Below are 26,745 nucleotides of genomic sequence, written 5' to 3'. Positions count from 1 at the left end.
TTTTCCGGACTCACTCATGCGAATCAGCCGGCCAATCAAAGGACGCCTTGCACTTCTTAGCTTCTCACAAGAAAATTGTGCAAAATCAAAACATGGCGCGAGATGTATGTTGATTCTCAGCGTTTCCTTGACCAAGCCCGCATGCATTTATTGAAATAACCACAGCAGTGCTGACCTTATGAATCCCTCCAGGAATGAGTGCAAAGATGAGACCTCGAAGACGTCAGACTTTTGGGAATATCATGGCCTCGCGAGAGATGGGATAAATCTGCTGTTAAACAATGGCTTTGAAGAATCACAAAAGCTTTTTCGAAGTCACAGGTATAATATCACCCTAAATGTGTGTTGTTAACTGCGTTTTGTTTCTCAGTAATCCGCTTGTGTTATCTAATTTGTAATAAATACACACGTGCTGGCTAACTCCTTGTGCACGAAGTATGTTTTGTTTATTTCGACTGCCGTCTGCATGCAGCTCCAGATATTTTACGCGTAAGAACCGGTGTTTTTATGCATACTATTCAATTCTGGGTGTTTCTTAAACATATTCTATGCCGCACTTGATGGGCTAGATTTTTTAAACTTCGGTTTAAAACCCTTTTGGGAGGGCAAATTACTATCGGAGTGAAAATTTGATCGCAATAGTTTAGTTTTCCGGAAAACCTCAGCTTGTGAATTAACGTGCCGCCATCCCCAAGCTTTATTGGGTACATGTACTTTGAAGAAGGGGAGGATTTCATGAGCGAATACAACCTTAAAAGCTACGACGTTAAACACGGAAGGGACCTGCTTATCTAGAATCTTGATATTCAGAGACAAAACATTTAACAGCGGGAAATTTTGGTATCGTGTTTTGCAACCTCATCTTGAAATGGAATCGCCAAGAAGTAGTTTTCGCAATAGGGCATAAAAAATTCATGAATTAGCATTTATTTTCATGCCTACGCGTCGCTTACACGCAAAAAGATAACATCTGAACTGCCTAAAGCTTAGTACTATTAAATCTTTTGCACATAAATTTACAAATATTTCAAGGATTCAACGTTTGGTAAATATCTTCAGCGAAATTTAAAGTAATTTTATTTGGTTAAAACGGTGTGAAATTTTTAAGGCGATTAAATTCAAGGAAAGCAAATTAAATGATGAGAGTTTGCATAGATTATAGAGTAATCACAAAAAAACGTTTCCAAGAAAATTGTCTGCCTACATTTACTGTTTTAGTCATGAAGCATCTGATAACAATAAAATGATTTAAACAAGTAGATTATTTATTAATCCATGCAGTTCGTAGATACAGTAGTTTGTTTTTGCTCTGCCTAATGCCAAAACATTTTGCAAGATAAGGTCTTCATTGAAAATGTGATTTTCTTTGGACTAGGATGATTAGGAACAAATCTTGCATCAATTTACATGAACCTTCTGTTTGGATGTTTGCAAAAGCAACGTTTTTTAATGTTTCCTACCTGTGTGAGTGTTTAAGGGGAAGTTGAAAGTTCCACCTATTTTATTGAATGTAACCATAAAAGCTCCAAGTAATCAAAGATTAATTTTGGGATTATATTCTGGTCAGATTTGCAAAAAAAGTGAGAACAAGAAATAAAATAAATATCTTCCTTCAGTTAATACTTACCAATGAGAATTTCTCTGAAATTTCATTTCTTAGGACATAATTATTTAATACATTCATCAGTTAAGAAGTTGGAAACACGGTCAACAGGTTTTGAAAGACCTTTCAGGTCCCTTATTTGCCCTTAATCACTAAAATTAGCTGATGTTTGCTTTGTTTAACATAATAATGTCAACTAGATTGATTTTCATTTACAAAACCATAGTTGGTATTTTTGTCATTTAAATTCTTTTGTCACTAATACAAACATTTTTATTAATTTTATTGAAGAAATAAACTATTGTAAAACTCTTGCTAAAAGAATTGTTAAAAATGTCCTCGTAAGAAATCATGTCTGAAGTGACCTTTTGGTAAATTTCATTTTTTTCCTGAATTTTATGGTAATTTTTTTAAGTCTGTCAGGATGAGAACCATATGGCTTATCATTCCTACAGTATGTTAACAGTGAAATGACGTGAAGTTTTCATACTCAACAATCCTTCATAATTGTCCCTGGCTATAGTTTACATTAAAAACAATTTGTACAATTATTTGGTAATTTAGTTACAACTAAGGAAATTGAAGAGTTTCAAGGCTTTGGTTGCACGCAAGAGTTAGTTGTTTGGGAGGTTTGGCTGTTGTTTTAGAGAAAGTGTCACAATGATAAATATCATTTAATATCTTTCAGAAGAAATGTTGAATGTTCAACAAACATCAACCTTTTTTTCATTGTTTTTACCATGGATTCTGTTTCTAGAATTGTTTTTAATCCAGTATAATATGAAATAAATGTTGTTTTTTTGCTGTTGTTAGTGATGGCTCTCCACTTATGAGTGCTGGATCTGGAATGGTTGACTTTGTGGTAAGTGAGACTGCAATTCACTCCAAGCAGGGATTTCATTAATGTTTTCACCAGGAGGGCAAGTGGTTTTCACAGGAAGGCAAAAGTTTCTGAACTGAACTTCTTTATAAATAAGAAAAACTTTCCTCAAGATGGTCATGATCAAACCAGGCAGACCAAATCACCCTCGCAGCTGGTCAATTTGCTTAGTGTGCAGCCCTTAATGAAACCCCCGGCTCCAACTTGTTATCTCTACATAGCTGTATTAATATACAGAATACATAATCAATCCTCAAGCTTACAGTGCTGCCTTACTAGAGGTCCAGGTGCACAGAGCTCTAACTGCCTTTTCAGAAGACCTATTTCTTCATGTAAATATTGCATTACTCCATGAGTATTTTAATGTAATAAATAATTTATGTCCCTACAACATTTTTTGTCCACCAGCAAGCCATTCTTACATTTGAAGATGACCAGCTGGACAGAGCTCTTGAAAACCTCAAGAGAGCACAGAGAGTTTGCTATGTGGAAAATGCTCGGAAGGGTGCAGCGCTGGGGCTGGACGAGATGCTGATGAGGCAGATTTTGTATGCTGACTGTGAGCTTTACATGGCTCTTCTGACATTCCTCAAACAAGGTACAATTAGTGTGTGCTGCTAAGGGCCTCTTCATATGAGCTAGGTAAACCGGGCTGGCTCAGTTTTCCAGAAGTCACCTTGCCTCTCTTTCCTTTGTAAAAATTTCAATGTGTTCATATGAGAAGCTGAGTTGGCCCAGTCACCGAGATCTTGGTTTGTGCAACAGAGATCTCTGTAACCCGGATGAAAACTTTCCTATATGAACACTCAAGCCTGGGTGACTGAGACAAAATGTTTTTGACAAAATAGCTTCGCTTTTGAAACATGTAGTGGTCAGAATGGCATAATTTTTGTCTTTCCACTCCAGAAGTATGTGAATTACCTTTCTTAGTTAGGTTACAAGAGTTACAAAGCTATGATAGTCGTGAATGATACAAGTTTAAGAGGCAACATTTTGGCTTTGTTTCTTGAATTTCCTCCCAGTTGACCAGGCTGAAATCTCACATACAGTATTCCCTAATTTGTCCTGTTAACTGAGCCAGCCTGGTTACCAGATTTCAAGTGATAGTATCATGTTAGGTATTTTTTTTCATGAAATGTTCAGTTCCAGAAAATATCCATACTCCCCCCACAGAAGGGATTGGAATTTCCTGGGGGGGTGGGGGTTCTGTAAGACCAAGAAATTTAAAGAAATGTATGAAGCTCAATCAGAATTTTCAGAGGGGTGGGGGAGGTATGGATATTTTCTGGAACTACATTCAGTCAGCCCTACCATTCAGCCCTACCATTTAGTCAATAATTAACTCATTGCTGAAGTGATAAGTAACTCGCTACTTAATTGCAGGCATCACAGATTACATCAAAGGTGGATATCTGATGCGAAGGGCATGGAAACTGTATGACAAATGTTACTGTGAAATAAGTGCCATCGGTGGACCATTCTTAGAATGGGCCCCTGAATTGCGATGTGACAAGAATGGAACTTTGGAGTCTGGTCCGGATGATGTTGAGGAAGCGCTTGATGAGGTATTTTGTAATTATTAATATCTAAAGGCTGGTACATTCTTCAAACACTTGGGTCCGTCTCTGGCTACAACTTCCACTTCTCTTTGTTTTGTCCTCTACTTGCAGTCTGAAGGAACAGGCGTTGTCTCACCCCTGGACCCAGAGGATGTGGTATCCCCACTAGATGGTCTTACCATTCATGAGGAGACAGACAGCAAACTTTCACCTGGGGTAGTCAGCCCTGAGGCACTGAAGCACCTTCAGTCTGCTGTATCATGCGGCTATGGTCTGTTTCATTTGGCTATCTCACTAGTGCCACCGAAGCTGCTAAAATTCTGCCATCTTCTTGGTTTCTCGGGAAACAGAGATGTTGGAATTCAGGCATTGAACTTAGCTAGTCAGAGTGAAGACATGAAAGCACCTGTGGCAAGGTTGGTTTGACTTTAAGTGATGCCGATGAAAGATCTTATTGAACTTACAGTTATCTTTGCTCCATATAGCTACATGTATTTTGGGTGGAATTTTACTTCCTAGGGTGATTTAGACATACACAGAATGTGTAAAAGAGATACAACTGTTAGTACTGTTTTCAGCCGACATGAAATTAAGTTAGCATATGTTACAAGATTTTGCGGTGGTAGGCGTGACGGCCTAATGGTTAGTGTTCTGGACTCTGGATCCAGGTTCGAGCCCTGGCCAGGGTCATTGCATTGTGTTCTTGGGCAAGACACTTTATTCTCACAGTGCCTCTCTCCTCCAAGGTGTTCATGTATGTATAAATAGGTAGCGCCAAATGTAACGCTGAGGGTAACGAGACTACCATCCCATCCAGGGGGGAGTGGAAATACTTCTAGTTGCTTCATGCTACAAAACCCAGAGGTAAGCACAAGCCTGGCAGGCCACTGGGCTTGAACTTAGACTTTTGTTTACCATGTTACAAGTTTCATGGACATTTGTTTAATTTCAGGCTCACCTTGCTCTGGTATCATGCTGTTATTCGACCCTTTGTTGCTCTTGATGAGGGCAGCAACGAGGAAGGTATGTCTTGTTCTTAAATATGCCGTCTCATATCTGTATTTGTAAAAGGACTACGACTAACTTGTTAAACTGTTTTGCCATCTGGAATAAAATACCTGTAGGTAACCATATGAATGAATGTGTTTCAAAAGTTAATGAGTTTTAAGGAGAGTGCACTTTCAAGGAATTTTCAAATATTACGCTTTAGTGTACATGTAGATCCTTAATTAACCAAGCTTTCATGTGATTACTTGTTTATAACATGTTTGAGAAAATTACAAATGTGAGTGTGTTCATTTGCACTGCAGTGCAAATTAAAAATTAATGATAAATTGGCCTGCTGTCAGCCAATCACAATGAAGTAGTTTTCTTAACCATATAATACTGAGGGTTACGTATGATCTCTTGAGTGGATTCAGATAATAAATTGTTGCTGTTTGGATCTTATTTTCTTTAAAACAATCAATGTGTTTTCAACTGGCTCACAGGTCTGGCCAATGCAACTGCTATCCTGGAAGAATCTTACCAAGAATACCCAAACTCTGCCGTATTTCTCTTCTTCAGAGGGCTTGTATCGAGACTCAAGGTAGGTAGTTTAAGTTAACAGAGCAATCTGCATGTTACTCAAAAGAAACGATATGTGACCATTAATGAAAAGAAGATTCATAGTTGCAAGCGTACTTGAGTTAACTTCATCTGGCTGTTTAAGTGCCTATGTGGCCAACAGGATTTTTGTGGTTTTGGTATCTCTATAAAAAGTATTCTAACAAAAACTGATAAAGAGAAAGATATTGATCAACAGGTTTGTGTGAGTGCATAAGGGTCTTTGAGATCATGAAAGGAATTTTGTGGCCCAGAGTCTCATTTTGGTTGGTCTAGTAATAAGAATGGTTCAATACTCTGTTTTATTATTCAGGGTCATATTGGAGAGGCTTTGGATGAATTTCACCAAGCCATGCGCTCTGCAGCTGAACAACAGGAAATAGCTCTTATTTGTCAATATGAAATAGGTGAGTGGTGGTTGGAAGTATTTTTTAGTTTCATTTTTTTGTCTGTGCTTTTTTGCAAACAATTTTGGGAACTGTAAAGCATTTGAGATGTTTTGCTGAACTTATGATTGGTTCAACACTACGTATAGTGTGCTCTGACCAATTAGAATAAAGTTCTCGTCTTTTCAACCAACCGTTTGCAAACACAAGATTGATTGTGACCTCAGTTGCGTTTGTCACCTGAATCACGCCTTTTGTCGCTTTTCCGGCATTTTGTCATATTTCCTTCGCTTTGTCAATTTTTCCGCGCTATGTCACTTTTCGCACGCTTTGTCACTCTTCCTGCGGTTTGACAATTTTCCCACGCTTTGGAAATTTTCCCGCACTTTCTCACTTTTTCCGCACTTTGTCACTCTTCCTGCCCTTTGTCACTTTTCCCGCACTTTATCACTTCTCCCGCGCTTCGTCACTCTTCCCGCGCTTTGTCACTTTTCCCGTGTTTTGTCACTTTTCCCGCGCTTTGTAAGTCTTCCCGCGCTTTGCCACTCTTCTCGCGCTTTCCGCTGGTTCCATGTGTTCTGATGCTTTACAGCGATTACAAGGATCGGTGATGACAGATAGAGAAAGTTGTCTTATGTAGTCTCATACAGTATTTGGTCTTTTAGGTTGGTGTCATATGTTAAGACTTGAGTGGGAATACGCTCTGCCAGCATTTCTAAGGTATGTTTCGATATTATGTTTTTGAAAAGCTTTGCTTTCTTTCATACACACGGAGAGGACAAAGATCTATCTCAAGCAATTATAAACTTTTACTCCTTCTGTTTTTCTCCTTATACGTGTGGACGAAAGTAGAAAACATAAATAGTTTCTTAAATGTCTATACTCGCCCAATCTATTTTGAGTGCCTTAACTCGTTATTTACACCATTCCTTTTGCTATTTTCAGGCTCAAAGAAGAATCCAAGTGGTCGCAAAGTTATTATGCTTATCTCTGTGGAGGTAAGATAAAGCGTTATACGCGAAAACATGTAACACTCAAACGGAGGTACCTAAAGACCGAGCGGTGTTTTGACTGTGCCATATAGTCTTTTTAGACCCTATTTATCCAAGCCATATTACTTTATACCAATTCTTTCTTTGCCCCATCATTTCCCTAATAACTCTCTTGTTTTCTTCGCTCACTTCTCTATGAATCCATGGCTCCCTCCATCGCATAACTCGGCCAGGGTCTTATTTCGCTCCAACCCCTTTTTACTCTGACTGTCTTCCCCACTTACCTTGATTCATACTTTGTAACAGAAAGCCCCTTCTCGAGTTCTCTTTCGCGGACAGACAATTCAACCTCATGAGAGATGGGAATGGATTCTCTCTGACCGGAGCGATCCAGTCCATAGCTGATCTTTAAAAGGAGAACGGACCAATGATTGGTATTTCAGTGGTATCAGACAGTAACGTAGCGCAATCACATCGCTGTCCCGTGACAGCTTTTCAGTTAGGTTTGCTGTAATTGGACACCCAAGCCACGTGCGTGTCAATAACATGTTTCTGATGGAGTATTTTACCGCCCTCTTTGCTGACTTCGCGTCGTGTTATTGATGTGATTGATTGGTAATTGGTAAATTGGACAGCCCTCGTTTACTCTTGAATTTTGCACCATTTACTTCAATTGCTGATACAGATTATTGTTGCTGTCTTCTTGTCCAGTCACTATAGGAATTTTAGGAAGCACAACAGAGGCTCAAGCGCAATTTAAATCAGTCCCTAAATTTGTCAAGAAGAAAACGCCTCTGGAGCAGTTTATTGTTAGGAAGGTGAGCTTTCTGCAATAAATAAACATGCTGTTTTTCAGTTGGTGCGGTTTTTTCATGATTACTGTTGCAAACGAAAGGAATCACAGCCAATCACACCGGAGGTGACGGCGTAACAGACAAATCAAAACTTTGGAAAAGCGCGGGAAAAGTCACGTGAATCGAGTGGCAGGGAAAGGTACACTGGCAGCTGTGACATCTGATTGGCTGTGTGAATGACGTCGTCATTTTGATTGGGTGTTGGTAAAGATGTGTTGGGCTGGTTGCCAAGCCTTGATTTGTAACACGTCATAGACTGAAAAAAAATTAAGCGAGTTGTGTAAGTTATTAACCGAGATTCTGAGGTTAATGATCTAATCACGTCATTGTAAAAGCTCCTCATAGTGTTTTTTGTGTTTTATTCTTAGGCTGCTATGTACAAGAAATCTCCTCCGTCAGAAGCTGACTGTCTGTTACTTGCATTAGAGCTCCTGTATGTCTGGAGAGCGCTCTACACGTGCAGCGAAACTGTCTTAAATAGGATTCTTTCTGGTAAGTCTTTCCTTTGTTCAGCCCACTATATCCTGTGGTCACTCAGTGTTACGTGACGCAAGTTGAGTTTCGTCACGTATTCGGTGTCTCAGCAGAAATGCTACGCATTGAAATGGCTTCAAACTTGCTAGGAAGCTCAGGGAGACTGTTACGGCGATGTGAAATATCGCTAATTTTAGGTTTTGGTTGGCAGCAAAATGCCTCCGCATGAGCACGAGATACATATCGGTACCTTTTAAAATCGCTCTGCAAAACAGCGTGAAGTGACCAAATTCTGGGTTGTTGTGGATTTAAAACACGCGAACCATGACGGTGAATTTTCCACTTACATTTTAGTTTCATGAGAACTTGGGTACTTACCATTTACATGGGAAAACCGGAAATTCCAGTTGGAAAATAAAATGGTTCGCGCCATTCCGTTTGGGAAGCTTCAGAAAATATCGGCTGTGATTTGGGTTGATGCTATTTTTCTGCTCTTATAAGTCTCTCTAGCTGATGTGGATATACTTTATAGCGATTCCCTCTCCCGCAATGTTCAATTTAATTGTTTAATGTTTATGCCTGAAATTTCCAACCGGATGGTTTTTGTAAATGGTAAGCACCCCTTGTCTCCTTCGCGTACAATAGTGATAACGTAGCTTCACAGTTTGATTGGTTGCTATTTACGCGCGAAAATTCGAGAGCCAATCAGAGGCGGATCACGAAAGAGCTACGTCACCTGAATGGAATGTTTCTGGTTAAGCGCGCGAAAGGAAGCGCCTGTCAACTCCAAGTACACGAAACAACGTGAAATTTGCTTAATTTGTTTTATTTTTTCTGTAGCGCTAGAGGCCAGTGAAGTCAGTTTGAATCTGATTCCTCTCAAGTGTCTTATTCAAGGGTCAGCTTGTCGAGTCCTCAAGAAAACTGACATGGCTGTCAAGGTAGGTGCAACTTAGAATGATAGATGTACGTTTTTTTAATGTTACGACTGAAAATTGAAGCGAAATTTTAAGACCGTTCAAACTTGCTCTCTAGTTGAGCGGCAGCTGTGTGGCTGACAGCGGCTGTATAAACCAACGTGGTTCGAAAAAAGCCATTTAAGTGCGATTGTGTTTGTTTGATTGGCAGCATTTCCAGGATGCCGCGGTCAAATCTGGTCGCAGTCCCCCAGACCCTCACGTGCCTCCGTTCGCTACTTATGAACTTGGTGTTCTTTATGCACAGGATGAAAAGGTAAGCAAAGTGCTTTTGAATTTTAAGCTATTACATATCCTCAAATGAAACCATGCTCATAGAAAAACACGTTTTGAACTTTCAGATGAGCGCGAAAGGGGAAGAACTACTAAAAAGAGTCAAGGTAAGTAGAACTCTTTTTCGTGCATACTTTACACTTAATGTCATTATCCACGTAGTCTTCTGGCGGCCAGTTTTTTTCTCTTAGGGTCACTTAGACGAGTGTTTAGTCATTGCAAACGCAAAAGGGCAGTATGGCGGTTGCCGAGTGGGGAAGAAGGCGCCCATGTCTCGTCCCATTCCCCTTTACGCTAAAGCGTCATTCCTCATAACCTCTGCTGAATTTCGAGAGATAAACAGACTGCCAGCAGTCTATTATCCACGGGACAGTCAGTCCACCCTAGACTTGCCACAAGTCAACCTTTGCGTAAAGAAATTTTTAAGTGTCCGAAATATTTACAATACAGAATTTAACTCTGAAGCAGCTCCAAAACTCTTAGTTTCCTTTACGGAGCGAACCCTAGTTGAGAGAACACATGAGATACGTAACGGCTTGATAAAATTCGTCTTCTTTTCTCGTCGGTGCATCTGTAAAACCTTGAGGATGCAGTATAACTATCATTTTCGCAGATTTTATTTCAGTCTAAATCGTGTTTGGTGACTTAAATGTACTTCAGCTATGTTTCAGTGAAGCGTCCGAAATTTGTCCGAAATGAGATAAAAAGAGTTCGAAAATTAAACGTCCGAAATTTTTTTGCAAGCAATGTAGTCTGAAATGTCAGTTTTCTCGCGCCCTCAGCATTACCCCCGGGTAGGAGAAACCCGGGGCGGGAGATGACCGACATTTCAGGCTAGTTTATTCAATAACCAATCTAATTTTAATGTTTTTTTTTTTTCTTCCGATCTGTCCTTTTTTACAACAGGATACCTTTAGCGGGTATGACTTTGAGAACAGGCTAAGTTTCCGTGTCCATGCGGCACTTGCAAGACTAGAGGAACGAAAAGCCAGCCAAGAACAACCGAACACCTCGAGATAGAGAACGTGGGTCGCTTAAACACCGACAATTAGTAGCAATACACAATTTTTTAGTCATCTCTTTTATTAGAAACGTCACGCTCTTAAGTGTGACCTGGCATCCTGGAAGCCATGTCACAGTTTCTTCGAGGTGTTGCGTGACTGGTAGAGGACCGGAAATTGGTTGGAAAAATCCAGGCTTAATAATACTCGGGATTTCACCGTTATTAGCGTGATGAGATGACAGCACCTGCACCAAGGTTAGGAAAACAAGGCAAGAGTAATAAATTACTATTCTTTTCGAAAAGAGCTGATTTTTTACAGTGTAAAATATTTTAAGTCGCGTGACAGGAATCGAACCACGAGACTCTTCAGTCACGCTGTTAAATGTCCCTGATAGCTTTTTATCACACCTGCATGCTTGTTTCTTCCAAACGGTAATATTCATTAGGTGTTGGTTAGTTTCAGTTCATTTGTCTCTACTTTCGAATAGTGCCAAAAATCAAATTCAGAATTTCACAAGTGCAAATTGTTATGTAGCTTATGAAAGTGCTGCCCAGTAGTTTTCATTTGAATGGTCACACACTAGGGTTTCATCAACAGGCTTAAAAATTAGGACCAACTTGTACAGCATAAAATACAGCACCACACTAAAGTACTGCTCAGAAGCTTTCATTTGAATGGTCACACACAGGTTTCATCCACAGACTTAAAAAGTTAGAACCACCTTGTACAGCCTGCGAGCAGGCTCACCTTTGAGTCACACGCGCGAACGGTGAAGAGCAAAGCGATCCGGCGGGAAGGAGTCTATTGAAGAGGCGCCGCTCAATTTCGCGCTTGCCGCTACGCCGCGCGCGCTTGTGCTCCAACGTGAGCCTGCTCGCAGGCTACACCTTGTTCAATATAGTAAACAGTACCACATGATAGTACTGCTCAATAGCTTTCATTTGAATGGTCTTACAACAGGGTGTTAGGATTTCATACAGTCTTCAGTCATGACGTTGCGTATAACCGCTTATGGTTATACCCTAAGATGAAAGATTTAAGGTAGTCTTTCCATACAAAAGGATACCACTTTTTCGAATATTATTGATTGTATGGTATATTTTGATTTGTACAGTAAGTGTAAGAAGGTCTTATTTATTAATAGCATTATGATTATATGAAAGCCTGAGACTTCAATTTAAGAGTTTATTTTAACAGTTCAAGATAACCTATTTACGATGTACTCTCTTTCATATTTATATAAACAATAGCCTTCATTTGCTGCGAAAATATGCTCGGATATTTGTCTGTGGACATAATCTGATGAAAACTGTGAGCTTCGAGGAACAGATAATGTCCACGGGCAAATATTTCAGCGTATTTTGAAAGTCAAATGGAGGCTATTGTGTTTATTATGCTTCAAATATTCACGCAACACGCGGACTTTGAAAACTGAGGAATATCACTCGGATATTTCCCAGTTTTAACTGGAGCATACTCAGTCACATGACGCGTTTAGACCAATCGCGTGTTAGCGAAATATTTGATGGATTTTAAATGTAAGGTATTTTCCTTAGCATCCCTCTCGTTTCAATTAACTCAGTTCTGAAACAACTGTAAGGTTTGCATTGTATAGTCTTCAGCGAACACTGAAGTTTATCTGTTTCGTTATTTAACTTTCTTTTGGTTAAATCGTCATTACAGGAAATCAGTGGTTTGTTCATCGTTGACTGTTTGCTCGCGGGGAAGTTGTATCGCCACTTTGACATTTTGCGAGAAAGTGTTGTTAAGTGACGAAGAATACTCAGTTATTCCCGCCAAAGTAAAACCATTTCTGCGCCTTTCAATAACATGCGGACTCTAGAATTCAAAGCTCAACCGAAAAATGCGTTTTTCGCTACCGTCAATCAAGTGTTCGGCGGCTCCTCCCAGCTTCCGACTACTGCCGAGCACTGTTTCGTATCATGAGACTTCTTACTCAGTATGGTTCGCTAATACGGAACCGCGCGCTCGGCAGTAGTCGGAAATGAAAGAGGACAGTGAATGAAAAACATAAATCATCGATAACATAAAAACGTCAAAGATATTTTGACGCTAATTCTGGCGAAGCTCTAATTCAACATTGAGCAATCAGCATCCAGTCTTCACCGATTAAAAACACATGTAGATTTATTTAAGTCCCTAGATATTTATAATCAAGGTAACCTGGCCACCGTAGTTAATTTACCTTGTCAACTTCAAATTGATACATATTTAAGGGCCCGTCCACAACACGCCGGAGGAATTTAAAAACGCAACAATCGCCCATCATTTTGGATTTGCGTTTGAGGAGAAGTCGGGCAGGGAAAATAAATTATAATCGTGACACCATCGTTTTCAAAAAGCTCTGTTGTCAACATGTTTTCCGTCAACACGAAAACGAAAAGCCGGCGTTTTCAATATCCTCCGGTTTGAAGAGCGTTTTCGAAAAGCTCCGTTTTCGTGACGGATTAGTGTGGACGGTAGACCTCACCGTAGAAGTAAAGCTGCGTTTTCAAATTTCTAAGGCGCAGTGTGGACGCCGCCTAAGTGTTTCATCAGTTCCCGCTGTCGCAACCCGAAAGTTTCTTGAGAAACCAATACCTTTGTTTGAGCCCGCCTTGTTTAGTCGTGCGGTCAGCTTGTTTCGGGTCACGTGTCAAGTTGTGTCAAGTCGCAATGATGGAAAGCTGCTGTATCATGGTAACTGTTAACCTGTTAAAACACTCTGAAAAAGGTGTAGTGAAGACTTAGGAGAACTTAGAGAATGTAAATTTACGTTTCCAGAATAAACTTAATTTTTGGCGAAAGTGTTTTCCTATGCGTTCTTCTATCTTCATCCCCGAGTCATTACTGACACCTTGTTTTTCACTGCTCGTGGAACACGTCTTAACAATCAGATTGCACGACTTAGTTCATCTCGATGTAAGTACAATGATTGAAAGAGAATTTTTTCCTGTACAAATGTTTCTAAACAATGCATTACTATAGCAAAGTTTTGTGCCTGACGAAGGCATTTCCACGAAACGCGACCACTTCCTATAACTACCACTATTCCTTCACTATTTTCTTTGCGACAGTTTCTGGTTCGCGTACTGCATATCTTCCCCGATCAGGGTACACGCTCTATATACCGACGCATCTGATTGGTCGACGGTAGAGACATAAATTATATTCTGCTTGGTTATTGGCTACATCCTAGGAGCTACAACTCATCATGGTGCTGGACAGCAAAGTTGTACAGACTGTCCAAATCTCTTGGTCCGCGATACTCCTGCTTCTGAGTTCCTCTGCGAAACAGAATAAGCGTCGGGTAACCACTGATCTGCAAAGCACAGGGAAAGAGAACAAGTCAGCACAAAGCAAAAACGGTAATTTCCATGACCAGCTGGTTGTTGAAAGCACTACTAAATTAATCTGGGATTAGAAGGAACTTTCATTTCTGCAGTTTTATGAACTTCTCAGCGAAATTACTGGGTAGCATCTTTTTCGTGGTACTAAGAAGAAGCAAATTCTATACATATCGTAACACCTTGAAATATTTTCGCAAGGCAGCGATTTTCTCGACGATTCCGATCGCGAAATTAACCCAGCATTAAGTGTAGCTTTCGCATACTCTTGGGCTGACGTCAGCGGTTTATTCTTGTGCAACTCCCGAGTAGTGCAACTCCCAACTAAAAAGACTGATTTCGAAACAACTTACCCCAAAACTCTGACAAAGTTCAGCTTCTTCTGAGCAATCAACCTGATAGCAAGAAAAGGTCTAATTTACAAATAAGAAATCCTACAAGCAGCAAGGCCTAAGATACATAAGCTCCCTTGATCAAACTGATCTATCGCTTCTAAATTGCTGCTTGTGGCGCAATCCATGTTGTAATTTTATCATGAGATACTGGACACTCTAGCAAGACTTTAATGCAATGTGAAGGTTAAGGCTCAAAGCCAACTTAAAACCTGCCCTGCCATGCCTTGTGATACATAAGTTCTGAAGATGCCTTTTCACAAAAGCCCCAGTAGTTCAGAGGCTAAATAAAGCTGTCCAACGGATAAATCGCTATGCAGTGCATAGGATATCTGATACTTTGACAACTAAAAATAGTGTCGTTTTGTCCTCAACACCCTGAGTGAGACCAGAATCTTTGATTTAAACCCCTAAGCGACACGACCAGCATCCCCGGCCTTTTTATATAGGAGTTCCCCCCACCTCCGGGCTGCGTCTATCATTGGTTGCTTGTTTTGCTTCGAATTCTGATTGGTCCAGCACGCCTTTAACATTTGCTCTGATTGGTCAGAAGAGATTACTTTGGTTTTGGTCTAGGACTATGGTTTTGGCAGTCATTACCAAATCGTTCATCGCATATTTTTTTTCAGCAAAATAGTATATTGGAAATAACTCACGAACCTTAGCAATTCTTGGTCCAGACGCCCTGTCCGCGCATTTGTTTGCCAACTGGTCCCAAACTGGCGAGAGCTTTTGACAATGGATACACCTGTGAATATAAGAACAAAGTCGCAACTACAAATCATGAAGTTTTTTTTTTTTTTTTTTTATCAACAAGCTATTTCTAAGTTACCCTGTGCCTCTCTTTCAAAACGAGTCTTCGTGTAAAACCTATCATATGAGAATAAGTTTGCATTAAACTGAACCTGTAGGGGGACATATTTTCATATGAATTGTTTCGCACAATTCATGGAGGCAAAAGGCAACTCGGAAGTGGGCAAGTGATTCCCTTATGACCAACCCGTTTATACACCCACGCCGTTCTTCAGGCCACTTATTTTGGCTGGAACAAATGCTTAGTAATCAATTTTTTTCTCAAACTCATAAATAATTCGTCAAGTTTAAACAAAGGAAATTATGACCGTGACGGTGTTTGGATATCTGATCTTAATAAGCAGAGATTTTTACGATTTTAATTCTCCGTTTTCTCCTCAGTTTTAGTTTCGATTGCGAAGATACATAAAACACTCAAGACAGTGTTTGGCTACATTTCCAAACACCTCGAAGCTCATCAAAAATACTCCGCTGCGCGTCTTATTTTCAATTCTCTTCTCGGTGTTTGGAAATGTGGTCAAACACTGTCTTTCGTGTTTGATATACTACCTCAAAATTTGAAAACCCCTTAAGATCAATGACAACCTTTTGGAGTCCTCTAGCTAAAATGTCTTTATCCATTCACCCAGAATAATAATAATAAATAATAATAATAAATAAATATTTATATAGCGCCTATCCATGCCTGCTCTAGGCGCTGTACAATAGTTCATTTTAATAATTAAAAATGTGCATTTAAGAAAGTAATAGAGAGTAAAAATCGCTAAGAAGAATAAGTTTTCTTAAAAAGATGAGTTTTGAGTTTAGATTTAAAAGAACTTAGATTGTCACATGAGCGGATAGAAACAGGTACACTGTTCCAGAGTTCAGGAGCGGAAACAGCAAAAGCTCGAGAACCATATGTCTTCAGGTGAAAATTCGTGGGGTTAAGAAGTAATAAGTGTGATGATCGGAGGATTCTGGAAGGTTGGTAGTACGCTACTAGATCTTGAATGTAGACAGGAGATTGTTGATGAAGAGCCTTAAAGGTAAGTAACATAATCTTGAATTTAATGCGTTCAGAAACAGGAAGCCAGTGTAATTCTTTCAGTATTGGAGTGATGTGGTCGTACTTTCGGGAACAGGTGATAAGTCGGGCAGCGGCGTTCTGAACAGACTGGAGCTTTTTTAAAGCACACTTCGGTACATTGTACAAAAGAGAGTTGCAGTGGTCGAGTTTGGAAGACACAAAAGCATGGACCAGGATCTCGGTGGTTTTCGTAGATAAGAATTTCCTTATCCGGGAGATGTTGCGCAGATGATAAGAGGCTGATTTACAAATAGAACTGATATGCGGAAGCATAGTCATGGTACTGTCAAATATCACACCGATGTTTCTAGCAAATTGAGATGGCTGAATTATGTCTTGACCAAAACGGATTGGTGGTAGAGACTGCTGCGGGTTGTGTTTCGAGTATAGATAAAGAAGTTCCGTCTTGTCCTTATTCAGTTTTAGCTTGTTAAGAGACATCCACTTGTCAAGATCAGACAAACATTCCTCAATTTTTCCAACTGCATTAGTTAATTCGACGTCGTTGTTTGTTGAAAAAGAGATATATAACTGAGTATCGTCAGCGTAGAAGTGAAATTGCATTTCGTGGTACCGTAGAATGTCAGCCAGTGGTGCAGTATAAAGTAAGTACAGGATAGGCCCTAGGACCGAACCTTGGGGGACTCCACATTTAAGCTCACGAGACTGTGATTTTTTTCCATCGATTAAGGTAAATTGTGTGCGGTTTGTAAGATAGGAACGAAACCATTCAAGGGCAGTGCCACAGATTGAAAACTTGGATTTCAGTCTTGTTAGAAGAATGTCGTGATCAACAGTGTCAAAAGCAGCAGATAAATCAAGCAGCAGGAGTATAACACAGTGACGATCGTCAATGGCACGCAAAATATCATTGTGTACACGTACAAGAGCGGTTTCACAGCTATGAAATCGCTTGTAGGCTGATTGTAGCGGTTCAATAAGACCAATATGATACGCCAATACAATTTTTATACAGTATTTCAACTTACCAAGGGACATAAAATTCAACAAATGTTGTACCAACACTGACCATGGCATCAAAGTTGCTGTCAGTTAGCTGGAATGGTTTAATCTGAAAGTAAATCAAACCAAAGGTAGAAAATGCAACAGTTTAACCTTTTTGCAGGCTTTCCAACTGCTCAAAGCATTAAGAAATAAAGAACAAATATAAAAGCCTGGTTCTTGTTTAGTACATAGCTTGATGCAAAGAAGGGAAAACGTTTTGATGATCCAAAAGTACTGAATGCATGCCTGAGGTTTCAATTTATGCAAACATTCAAATTCTCCCAGACTTTCTTAAGTTTGCATCGTGGTATGCAAACAAATGCACCAGTTTCTATCTTAATTATGTGGCTCCGGAAATTTCCTTACCTGCCCAAAGAGGGTTATTGGAAATTTCAAGGGGGGGGGGGGGGGGGTCTCACAAGCCAATTGTTTGTTTTTTTTTTCGAAAAGTACAAGCCAAAAAATTAAATGGGTTTTTCAGAGGGATGGAGATGGGGATTGAAAAAACACTGGAATAACATTTTCACAAAATAATAATTGTGTAGTTCCAGAAAATATTCATACTTCTCTCATGGAAGGGATTTTTTTTATAAGTCCCCCACCCCTCTGGAAATTCCAAATTATTAAGCTTCATACATTTCTTTAAATTTTTTGTTCTTACAGAAACCCCACCCCACCCTACCCCTAGGAAATTCCAATCCCTTCTGCTGGGGGAGAATGGATATTTACTGGAGCTCCATATTCTACACATGTTAATTTTTATTATGATGAAAAAGAAGTTAAACTAATGGCAGCAATTAATCCAAAATATAAGTTCATAAATCTGTTTTTACCATGTCGGCATCAGTATCTTCTGATGGGACCTCCTCAGCTGTCTCGCTGTTTTCTGTGGTTGCACTGCTTAACAGACTGTGCTCTGAGATCTTCAGAGTCAAGTAGTTCTTCAAATCATCAAGCAAACGGGATCCATCATAACTGTCAACCTAAATCAACAAATTCAAAATACCCCGTAAATCCTTACTGACTGCTTTTCATCACAATTATTTTAATGGTAGCTGCATTAACATTAGGGACAAAGAAAGTGAGCATCTTCTCCTGAAAAAGAAATATGGTCCATGCAAGTTAAGTTCATTTAGAAAGCCGTCCTAAGAAAATATGCACGCTGATTGGTTAGAAATTGTGTTACCATAACTCGATAGAAACTCATAACTAGCATGGGCTGTCGACATAATGATGGTGCGAGCAAAGAGAATTTACATTTTGATAATCAAAGTTAACCAGTTGTTTTCCTTTTTTTCATTGCGGTGTTTTCTAAAAGAAATAGAAAACATGTTCTCTGTGTTACTATCGAGTTATAGAAGCACTCATAAAAGTTTGAGAGAACTCGAAAAAGCTGTGGAAACACTCACCTGTGTCTTGTGTTCCCACAGCATTTCTAGTTCTCCCAAACTTCCACTCGTGTTTCTATAACTTGATAGAAACACGGTACATGTTTTCTTCTTCTTAAATAGAGTCAAATCAATTGCTGTCACTCTGGAATGAATAAATTTCCTAATTTTTCACTGAGCCCTGTTTTACAAAATCAAACCAAAGATACCAACCTCTCTTCCATCTTTAAACAACTTGAGAGTAGGAAATGCATGGATATTGTGTTCAGTACATTTTTTGCTTTCAGTTGTACAATCAATCTGTGAAGCACAAAACATTATCAAGAAAATAAACAGCATTACATATTATTTAATAACAAGATGGAATGAAATGATCTCCCCTTATTTAACAAATGTTGTAAAATACAGAAAGTCCCAGCCCTCGCAAGAAAAAGAGATCAACAAGTGAACCATATAACTATTAATTAAAATAAAGAAGCTTAAGGATTGTAGAGTGGTAAAAAGAAGCTACATATTAAAATTACCCCTCTCTCAAATTGCACATTACATAATGCTGCAATAACCCAAAATGTCCAGTTGAGACTCTTGATCAAGAAATTATGAATTCAAACTAGTAACATTGGAGTCAAGATTCGAGAAACAAGGAAGCCAGAATGAAAAGAAAATGAGACAGTCACTGTGAACTTGATTTTTACCAGTACTGTACATATATACACATTGTGAATCATAGGATTCAACTTGTTAAATATCTCAGATCTGAGCTTATACCTTGGCAACTGTTACATCTACACTGTCTTTATGAAATTCTGCTAGTGCTTTCCAAGTGGGTGCAAGCTTGCGGCAGTGGCTACACCTGCCAAACAAAACACACATAAAAAAGAAAAATCCATTAACAACACCAGTCTGATCAATACAGCGAGATTTTTGCAGTCAGACTAAAACAGCATTCCACCGATTGACTCTACTTGGAATATTTCCCTGTACAGTGAATTTCAAGAGGAGAGAAGACTATTTGCTGGGTAGGCAAAAAAAATACTCCACACTGAAAATTATAGTTTCACTTACCATGGAGCATAGAACTTCACAAAATGAAGTCCCATTTCCACATGTCTGTCAAAGTTCTCTGCAGTCAATGTGTATAATCCATTATCAGATTCACTTGTTTCTGACTGCTCATTTTCCTTTTGCTACAAAAAGAAATAAGGTGTGACTTTTTCAACTGAAACATGTACTTACACTTTGTTCCTCTGCAGTGAAGTGAACCCTAGTTTAACTGTCAGTGGCTAGGAAGTTGAGTAAGATTTCAGGTCACTACACTTGGACAGTAGTTGGTTGAGGAGAATTGCTACTTTTAGGATTTACTAACATTATTGTTAAACTTTCAGGGGTTTCACTAATGTTTTCAGCAGAAAGGCAAATGGTTCTTGCAGGTGGGAAAAATGTTTTGAACTGAACCTCTTTGTAATCAAGAAAAACTTTCCTCTAGATTGTCAAACCAGGCAGGCAAAATCATCCACACAGCCTGGCCCTAAATCATGAAACCCCTGAATTTTATAGTTACTTCAGTAAGGCAGAGCTACTTTTAGACATTCATCATTTTTAAGATGGTACAATAGTTGAGGTACTTCTAATACCTCTGATGTAACTACAAACTTGTCAATGAAGGCCTTCAGATCATCCACTCTTCTTTTACCATTATATCTCTTGATTTCTCCATGGTCATAATACAGCTTTAACCTTTGAGGAAAAAAAACTGTTGTAAGTTAAGACTTGACTGTATGATTAGACTATAAGTGGGCCACTCAGCTAATCTCGCTTTCTTGTAGGCCAAAAAAATTGCTTTCAATTTCAGACCAACTTGTTAGTCAAGAGTGTCTTCACATGATAAAATGGCAGCCATATTTGTGTCCCAAAACAATGAAATGGTGGCCATGTTGGTGTACCAAACCAATCCTGTGGGAGTTCAACTCTTTTCTTGTGTAAACACTTTCCTTTGTTCCAATAAATTTGCATGGCTGCTGGCCATACAAGTGAAAATACTCCAAAAGTCATGATATCCAATGCACAAGAACCTTACTCATCTGGATGTTCAAGGAAAAAAAGGCAGAAAGTCCAAGGCACTACTTGACGAACAAGGATATCACCATTATTGACACTAATGACAAATACAAAATACTAATAATGTACATTTAACCTAGACATTGACTAAGTACTGCTGAAAATAATGTTTCCCTTACGTTGGATATGCTCGAATATTTTGTTTGGCACAGAGTGGAGTCTCTTTTGTACAATCAACCTGAAGAATTTGTTAAAAAAGAAAGAATATCTCAGTGGAGAATGTCAGTAGATAATTATAAGAGCAATAACTTAATTTAATACTAAATCATTAAACATCATTAAGTAATGAGAGTAGGAGCTCTACATTGTACAAATCACTCTGCACGCATTGCATATCTACATTATTCTAGTCAAGCTGTCTTAGAACTCTCTGATGAAGTATCAATATCAGCCTTTTGCACAACCTACAGCCTTCAACTATTTTGAACTTGCCATACCTTAGCTATAGTTATGTGTTCGCTGTGAGGAATTTTGCTGTAGTGGTCTGCCAGTAGACTCCATGTTGGCATGAAACTCTTGCAGTATTCACACCTATTGGGAGTAAATTGAAGGCAGCTCTAACAGGAGCTCAAAAATAAAAAAATAAATTATCTAATTAAATCTGATAACCCCTCACTTCTTTTCTCATTTTTTCCAACCTTTTTATTTTCTTCACTTTTTCCTAACTTTCTATTTTTCTATTTATTAATAAAAAACATTTGTAACTATATCTTGACAGACTGGCCTGCCTACACTAGCACTAGCTATCCACAGGCCAGTCCCACTGTTAAGTGTAAATTAAGAAATACAAAATGATTGATTGATTGACTGAGCTCAAGCCAGAGTCACGCAATGCTCCCTGTCTCTGTATGCACAGACAGGGATGGGGACTGGGAGAGTCGCGTGACTACAGCGTGAGCAGCTGCGAAGGAGACTATTCAATTGTTATATGAGCTTTTAAGTTTAATTTCACTTTATTTTAGTACTGACATTGTGCTATTCACCTGGCCCATTGATTCTCCCCACCCCTCACCCCAGGATGAAGGCATTGGGTCAAGTAAGCCATTGTGTTATCCACACCACAGATGAAATACCATTAATAGCTGTGTGGCTATCTTCTTTTGTGGAAGGTATATGAAAGTGACATTTAGGGGTTTGGATCTCGAGGTAGAGCTTCCCTGCAAGGAACATTGCAGGGTATCCCTTCAGGGTGGGGGTTGGGGGAGGCTCTTGGTGATTTCCCTCTAAAGTACTGGGACTTGAAGCCTTGTATCAACTGGTCAGATTGTACAACTTTGTACGATTTAGTTAGGAAGTAGTTAAATTAAGATTACTCCACGAGCAAGATCACATTGATTGTTAGTAGCCTAAAAATTTTAGAGGCCTTTTTTGACTCGTAAGCTTGCGTTCGTATGTAAAACGTGCTCATATGCTTTGTTGTCCAGTTGCACAATCTCTGTAGCTAGCGCGCAGTAGTATTATAGAAATGTTCGCATTTCACCGCTTCTTCAAAGATTCCTCGCAGGTATTCTGTAAACAGCTACGAATCGAACAGACGAGCTGATCAAGGAAGTCGATACATATAAACAACCTGATCGGACTTACCACGGGCCGTAAAACATTACAAAATGCGTGGATGATCCGAACACTTTGTCGTCAAAATCTACATCCGTGAGTGAAAGTACTTTATCTGCCAGGTTTGGAGAAAAATAAGCGAAGAAAAAAAGACAAACAAGTGCAACTACTGTGGTGGCCATGACTTCTGTGGAGACGACACGTTTTGTTTTGGTGCGAAGCCGCAGGACATCCAGGACACATTGCAGTTTTCAGTTGATCCAGGCTTCGACGGCCAAGGGGAAACAGGTAGCTCTGGGTACGAGGAAATGGAGAACATTTCGAGGAGGTTTACACTTTTCCAGCTCCGATTTTAAGCTTAGTTGTGTATCTTTGTGAGCAATTTTCATCAGTGAGAGGTTAGTGAAATTTCCATTACACTGTCTTGTACTCGTTATTTCTGAAACGTGACTCGAAGCCCTAGAAATTACAGGTTACTTACGGCAATTCAGACATGAGAGACCACCTCCTTGAGCATGAATTTTAACATCCCAAAATTTTGCTTGTCAAATATTGAAATCACTGCACTATTGTTTGAACCTCCGGTACCTGAAAACTTCTTGCATGTGACAGCAAAACGGTGCTTTACAACCCGGATATGATGGAGTTTTGCACCGGGCTCGGGGTCAGGGTGCTCTAAAAGTGCCAGGGAATCCAATGAGGTTTGTCAGCTCAGTTTTTATACATTTTTGTATTGGAGGCAATCAGGAAGTTAAAAAAAAAAAAAAACCAAAGCTGAATGTGTTTTCAAACTGGCAGATAAAAGAATATCACCCTTGAAAATGCTCTGCCCCCAAGCTGACCTGTTGTAGTAAATGCCCTCCCCTGGGGGTCCTGGGGTGGGAAAAGTTGTCAAATGCTTGGCAAATGGCCAGGGCTGGAGGAGGGGGCTTGTAATTGACAGAGCCATAACACTGCTAGTCTTGTAACTTTGAAATAGCACCACTGAGATGCACTGAAATACTTCAATTTATATTATACCATGTATCATTTTCTCTTACACTGGTAGGTAAAATTTAAAGAAATGGCACTCAGAGAGTTTCTGGAACATGTCCACCAGATGTACTGTGATCTTCACATAGACCCTGCAACTGTTGATCACATATACGCAGCAACAAAACAGATCGTTCAACAAGTGATGGACGAGATAGGGAGAAGAAAACCACACCTAAGTATCAAAGAAGTCATAAGTGTTGGCAGTTTTCAAGAGGGAACCAAGAACTGCTCTCCAAATGAGTTTGACTTCATGGTGTGCTTTGATTTCCTTTCCAGGAAAGAAACTGTCCAGATAGAGAGTGTCAATGGTTGTCAACCAGGTTACATGGTAGCTTTTCTTAATGTGTCTGTTGTTAATGATGATGCCATGGTGAATGTGATCAGAAAACTCTATGAGAATGTATGCTGCATCCACCATGAGGGGTTGCGGGCTTATTTCATAGAGGTCCTCAAAGAAGTTACTACATCCCTGTTAATGAAGAAAATTGTGACACCACAAGGTATTTTGGTCCTTAAAGGTTCAGAGTTTCTGTCGCTAAAATTGGAGTGGCATAAGTTCAAGGAGGAATATAAAGGACCTGATATTTACAATGGGCTTTGTCAAAGGAACCTGCCATTCCAAGAATCTTATTCACTGGATATTGATGTTGATATAATGCCGGCAGTTTCTGTAGAGGACTTGTCTCTTTTGAGTCACCTCCATGGGTTCCCCGGTCATCTAAATGGAATTATAGAAAACCAAAAGTTCCATCTTGTGTGCAAAATTTCAGGGCAATCACCTGATGCACCTTATCTCCACGTTTCCCATGCTACTACAGAGGTGTTTCTGGTGCGACATCTTCATCCAATCCATAAACAATGCTACAAGATACTGAAGTATCTTTTAACGCATGGCACGGAAATCAACAGACCAATCAAAGACATAAGCTTGTCTTCTTATGTGTTTAAAAATGCAGTACTTTTTCATGAATATGACAAGCTATGCTCAGGAACACCAGATACTGCAACATGTTGCATTGAGATTATACGTTACATCAGAGCCCAATTAAGGAAGGGTGTGTTTCCCTCATTCCTGATGAGAACAACTAATGTGTGGGGTCAGTGTTACAAATTTCCGCTGTCGTATTGCTGGAAGCCAATGGATCTACCAGAAGAAATTTGCCTTTTTGACTGCTTTTTCGTCCTGTGGTTCCAGCTTTTGAGGCAATTTCTTGGAAAGGCACTGACAATATTTCAAAAAATTGAAATGCAATTGCAAACAACAGGAACAGAATGCCAAAGTAGAGGCATATCACCAGATGATCATCTGTCAAGCACCAATGAAATAGTGGAATATGTTCCAAATAAGTATGACCCATTTATTCATGAGTTTGAAGTTCTACGAAAGGATGTATTAATCATTACAACCAAATACTCTCAAAATGAAAGTAATGCAACGACTATTAACCATGTTGGCAAACCTCCTTCAGAAAGAGTTTGGGAAATGGTTTTGCCTAGATTTCCAGAATTTCTCACAAGAATTGAAAGTGTGTGTAACAGGAAAGTAAGTATCCTGAAAGAAAATTTTGAAGAACTTGAAACATTGGACGGTTAGTGGCAGAGAGACACCAAAGATTCCAAAGAAAGAATGAATTCTGATAGTCTAGATTCAGCTGTCTCTTTCCAACCTGAACATTAAAAAACGTTCTGTTATTGTTCCATAAAAATAAAAACCTTAGCTAAGACGGACAAACGTAAGCTCAGAAAAACACAACTAATCACACCAAAACACAACTAAGTACAACAAAAGACAACTAAGCAAAACAAAAGACAACTAAGCAGAACAAAACACAACTAAGCAAAACAAAAGACACCTAAGCTCAGAAAATCAAATAAACTCAGAATAACACATCTAATCTCAGAGAAACACAACTAAGCAGAGCAAAACAGAACTAAGCTCAGAAAAACACAACTGAAAACAAGAAGACACAACTAAGCACAACAAATCACAAGGGCAAACCGTACCATTAATAAAACCACAATTATTGAGAGGACTTGCTTGCCTAGCTTTTGCGTTCATGTATTCTTGAAGGTTTGCATGGCTGATTCCAAGAGGTTAAATGGAACCATGTACATTCTAGATCAACTGAAGTACTGTGTTTGTGATCATACACAGCTCTGGTATTGGACGAACAAATGTTGAAATTAAATGGAAATATTGCAATGGGTAAGCTAATCGATTCAGTATTAGGCACAGCCCTTCCCCTCCATCCCACTGCAAACTGTTCCTTGTGATCACTTGAAAGTTGCCGGATTCTGCAAAGCATCAGTAAAATCGGAAGATCGCCTTTGGCCACTCTAAAGTGGCCTTCGCACTCGCACAAATTGAATGAATCCAAACAAAATGGATCAAAATCCCAGTATGGATACGAAGGATTAACGGACTCATAATAATCGTAAAGAGACAAATATTCTTCATCTAAAAAACCAGTGGCAGATCTAGGGAAGGGCCCACCCTTATTTTGGGTGAAAAAAGAAGAAATGACTGAAGGAAGAAAAGCCGGCAGAGCAAGTTAAACAAAACCGGCCCCCCATCCCCCCCCCCCCCCCCCGCCTTAGCTCAAAGTCTGGATCCGCCACTGAAAACCATCGCTGTAAGCCATTACAAGAGGGTTATGACATCTTCACAACACGTATTCTCTAACTGCTGTCCTTGTCTTGCTCTTTAATATCCTCTTTCTCAAAGTGAGTCTTGTTGCCCATCCTCCATATGAAAATAAGATGTCATTCACTTGCAAATTAGACTCATTTTGATATGTGTAGTTGTGCACCAAGTTTCGCTTTGATAGAGGCTCAAACCCCCTTTAGTCACGCAAACTTTTCACGATTCTCAGGGTGCGGTTAGGACAAGGTATTACCATCCAGTGTTTCAGCCAGAAAATTTTTCTTGAGGGCCAAAGTGGCCCCTGAAGATCAATTTTTTAGGAAAGGGGTCAATAAATTGAAAGCTGCAGAAGGAAAAAATGCATCAGGATACCAAGAAAAGTAAAGCAGTTTATTAGGATCTATGATAAAATTTAATAGTAAGTGCTTTTTGAAGTGTTTCTACTCAATAAAGTTGCTTTTGAATCAGATACTAGTATGAAGGATCCGTGCATTACAAGAGAACAATCCTTAGGCATACATGACGTGGTCAATGATCAAGGGTTTGCAATACATTATAGGGCGATTTCAAACACGGTCAGCCATTTGCAAGTTTTGCGATGTGAGAGAATCAATACAGCAAAGTAAAAGGACGCATTGACTTCTTTTCTTATGTTGAATATTTTAGAAGCAAACATCTTTCAATGTGATTTTCTAGAAGGACATAATGTGTGACAAAATAACAGTTACTGATCGTCAACACCGAGAAATGTAGTCGCCATTATGCCGTGTTAC

The 26,745-nt window shown here is 39.4% G+C and overlaps 4 protein-coding genes across 4 annotated transcripts; 2 read left to right on the top strand and 2 right to left on the bottom strand.

Annotated features, from left to right (window-relative positions):
* Positions 1 to 40: 40 nt before the first annotated feature.
* Positions 41 to 10,623, top strand: LOC145494389 (tetratricopeptide repeat protein 39C-like). Its single transcript, XM_081473842.1, has 16 exons — positions 41 to 321; positions 2,417 to 2,465; positions 2,892 to 3,081; positions 3,867 to 4,048; positions 4,154 to 4,458; positions 4,995 to 5,065; positions 5,533 to 5,630; positions 5,961 to 6,054; positions 6,699 to 6,753; positions 6,979 to 7,031; positions 7,737 to 7,843; positions 8,248 to 8,371; positions 9,194 to 9,294; positions 9,482 to 9,586; positions 9,672 to 9,710; positions 10,510 to 10,623. Exons 1-16 carry the CDS (start codon positions 179 to 181, stop codon positions 10,621 to 10,623), a joined length of 1,830 nt encoding a protein of 609 aa, XP_081329968.1. The 5' UTR covers positions 41 to 178.
* A 1,355-nt stretch (positions 10,624 to 11,978) lies between these two features.
* LOC145494399 (thioredoxin domain-containing protein 5-like) lies at positions 11,979 to 22,478 on the bottom strand. The gene is made up of 12 exons (XM_081473858.1): positions 22,324 to 22,478; positions 21,177 to 21,270; positions 20,859 to 20,917; positions 20,256 to 20,358; positions 19,687 to 19,808; positions 19,390 to 19,474; positions 18,835 to 18,921; positions 18,067 to 18,216; positions 17,218 to 17,300; positions 15,007 to 15,094; positions 14,308 to 14,349; positions 11,979 to 13,929 (listed from the first exon to the last, which is right to left on the bottom strand). Exons 1-12 carry the CDS (start codon positions 22,473 to 22,475, stop codon positions 13,810 to 13,812), a joined length of 1,185 nt encoding a protein of 394 aa, XP_081329984.1. The 5' UTR covers positions 22,476 to 22,478; the 3' UTR covers positions 11,979 to 13,809.
* Positions 15,923 to 17,156, bottom strand: LOC145495773 (uncharacterized). Its single transcript, XM_081475361.1, has one exon. It carries the CDS (start codon positions 16,790 to 16,792, stop codon positions 15,923 to 15,925), a length of 870 nt encoding a protein of 289 aa, XP_081331487.1. The 5' UTR covers positions 16,793 to 17,156.
* A 126-nt stretch (positions 22,479 to 22,604) lies between the features above and the next one.
* On the top strand, positions 22,605 to 25,896 carry LOC145494393 (uncharacterized). Its single transcript, XM_081473847.1, has 2 exons — positions 22,605 to 22,691; positions 23,342 to 25,896. Exon 2 carries the CDS (start codon positions 23,357 to 23,359, stop codon positions 24,920 to 24,922), a length of 1,566 nt encoding a protein of 521 aa, XP_081329973.1. The 5' UTR covers positions 22,605 to 22,691; positions 23,342 to 23,356; the 3' UTR covers positions 24,923 to 25,896.
* Positions 25,897 to 26,745: the final 849 nt, after the last annotated feature.

The sequence above is a fragment of the Orbicella franksi genome, chromosome 8 (genome assembly GCF_964199315.1).
Source record: "Orbicella franksi chromosome 8, jaOrbFran1.1, whole genome shotgun sequence".
Lineage (NCBI taxonomy): Eukaryota > Metazoa > Cnidaria > Anthozoa > Scleractinia > Merulinidae > Orbicella > Orbicella franksi.
Note: the sequence above shows the minus strand (reverse complement) of the source record. Positions and strands in the feature narration are given on the sequence as shown.

Coding starts and splice junctions, on each gene's coding strand:
- LOC145494389 (XM_081473842.1), top strand. CDS start 179: ATGAATCCCTCCAGGAATGAGTGCAAAGATGAGACCTCGAAGACGTCA. Junction 5,066..5,532: donor TGAGGGCAGCAACGAGGAAG/GTATGTCTTGTT, acceptor ACTGGCTCACAG/GTCTGGCCAATGCAACTGCT. Junction 6,754..6,978: donor GCTCTGCCAGCATTTCTAAG/GTATGTTTCGAT, acceptor TGCTATTTTCAG/GCTCAAAGAAGAATCCAAGT.
- LOC145495773 (XM_081475361.1), bottom strand. CDS start 16,792: ATGCAATTTCACTTCTACGCTGACGATACTCAGTTATATATCTCTTTT.
- LOC145494399 (XM_081473858.1), bottom strand. CDS start 22,475: ATGGCCACCACAGTAGTTGCACTTGTTTGTCTTTTTTTCTTCGCTTAT. Junction 20,918..21,176: donor AACACATAACTATAGCTAAG/GTATGGCAAGTT, acceptor CAAATTCTTCAG/GTTGATTGTACAAAAGAGAC. Junction 19,809..20,255: donor AGTTTGTAGTTACATCAGAG/GTATTAGAAGTA, acceptor TTCTTTTTGTAG/CAAAAGGAAAATGAGCAGTC.
- LOC145494393 (XM_081473847.1), top strand. CDS start 23,357: ATGGCACTCAGAGAGTTTCTGGAACATGTCCACCAGATGTACTGTGAT.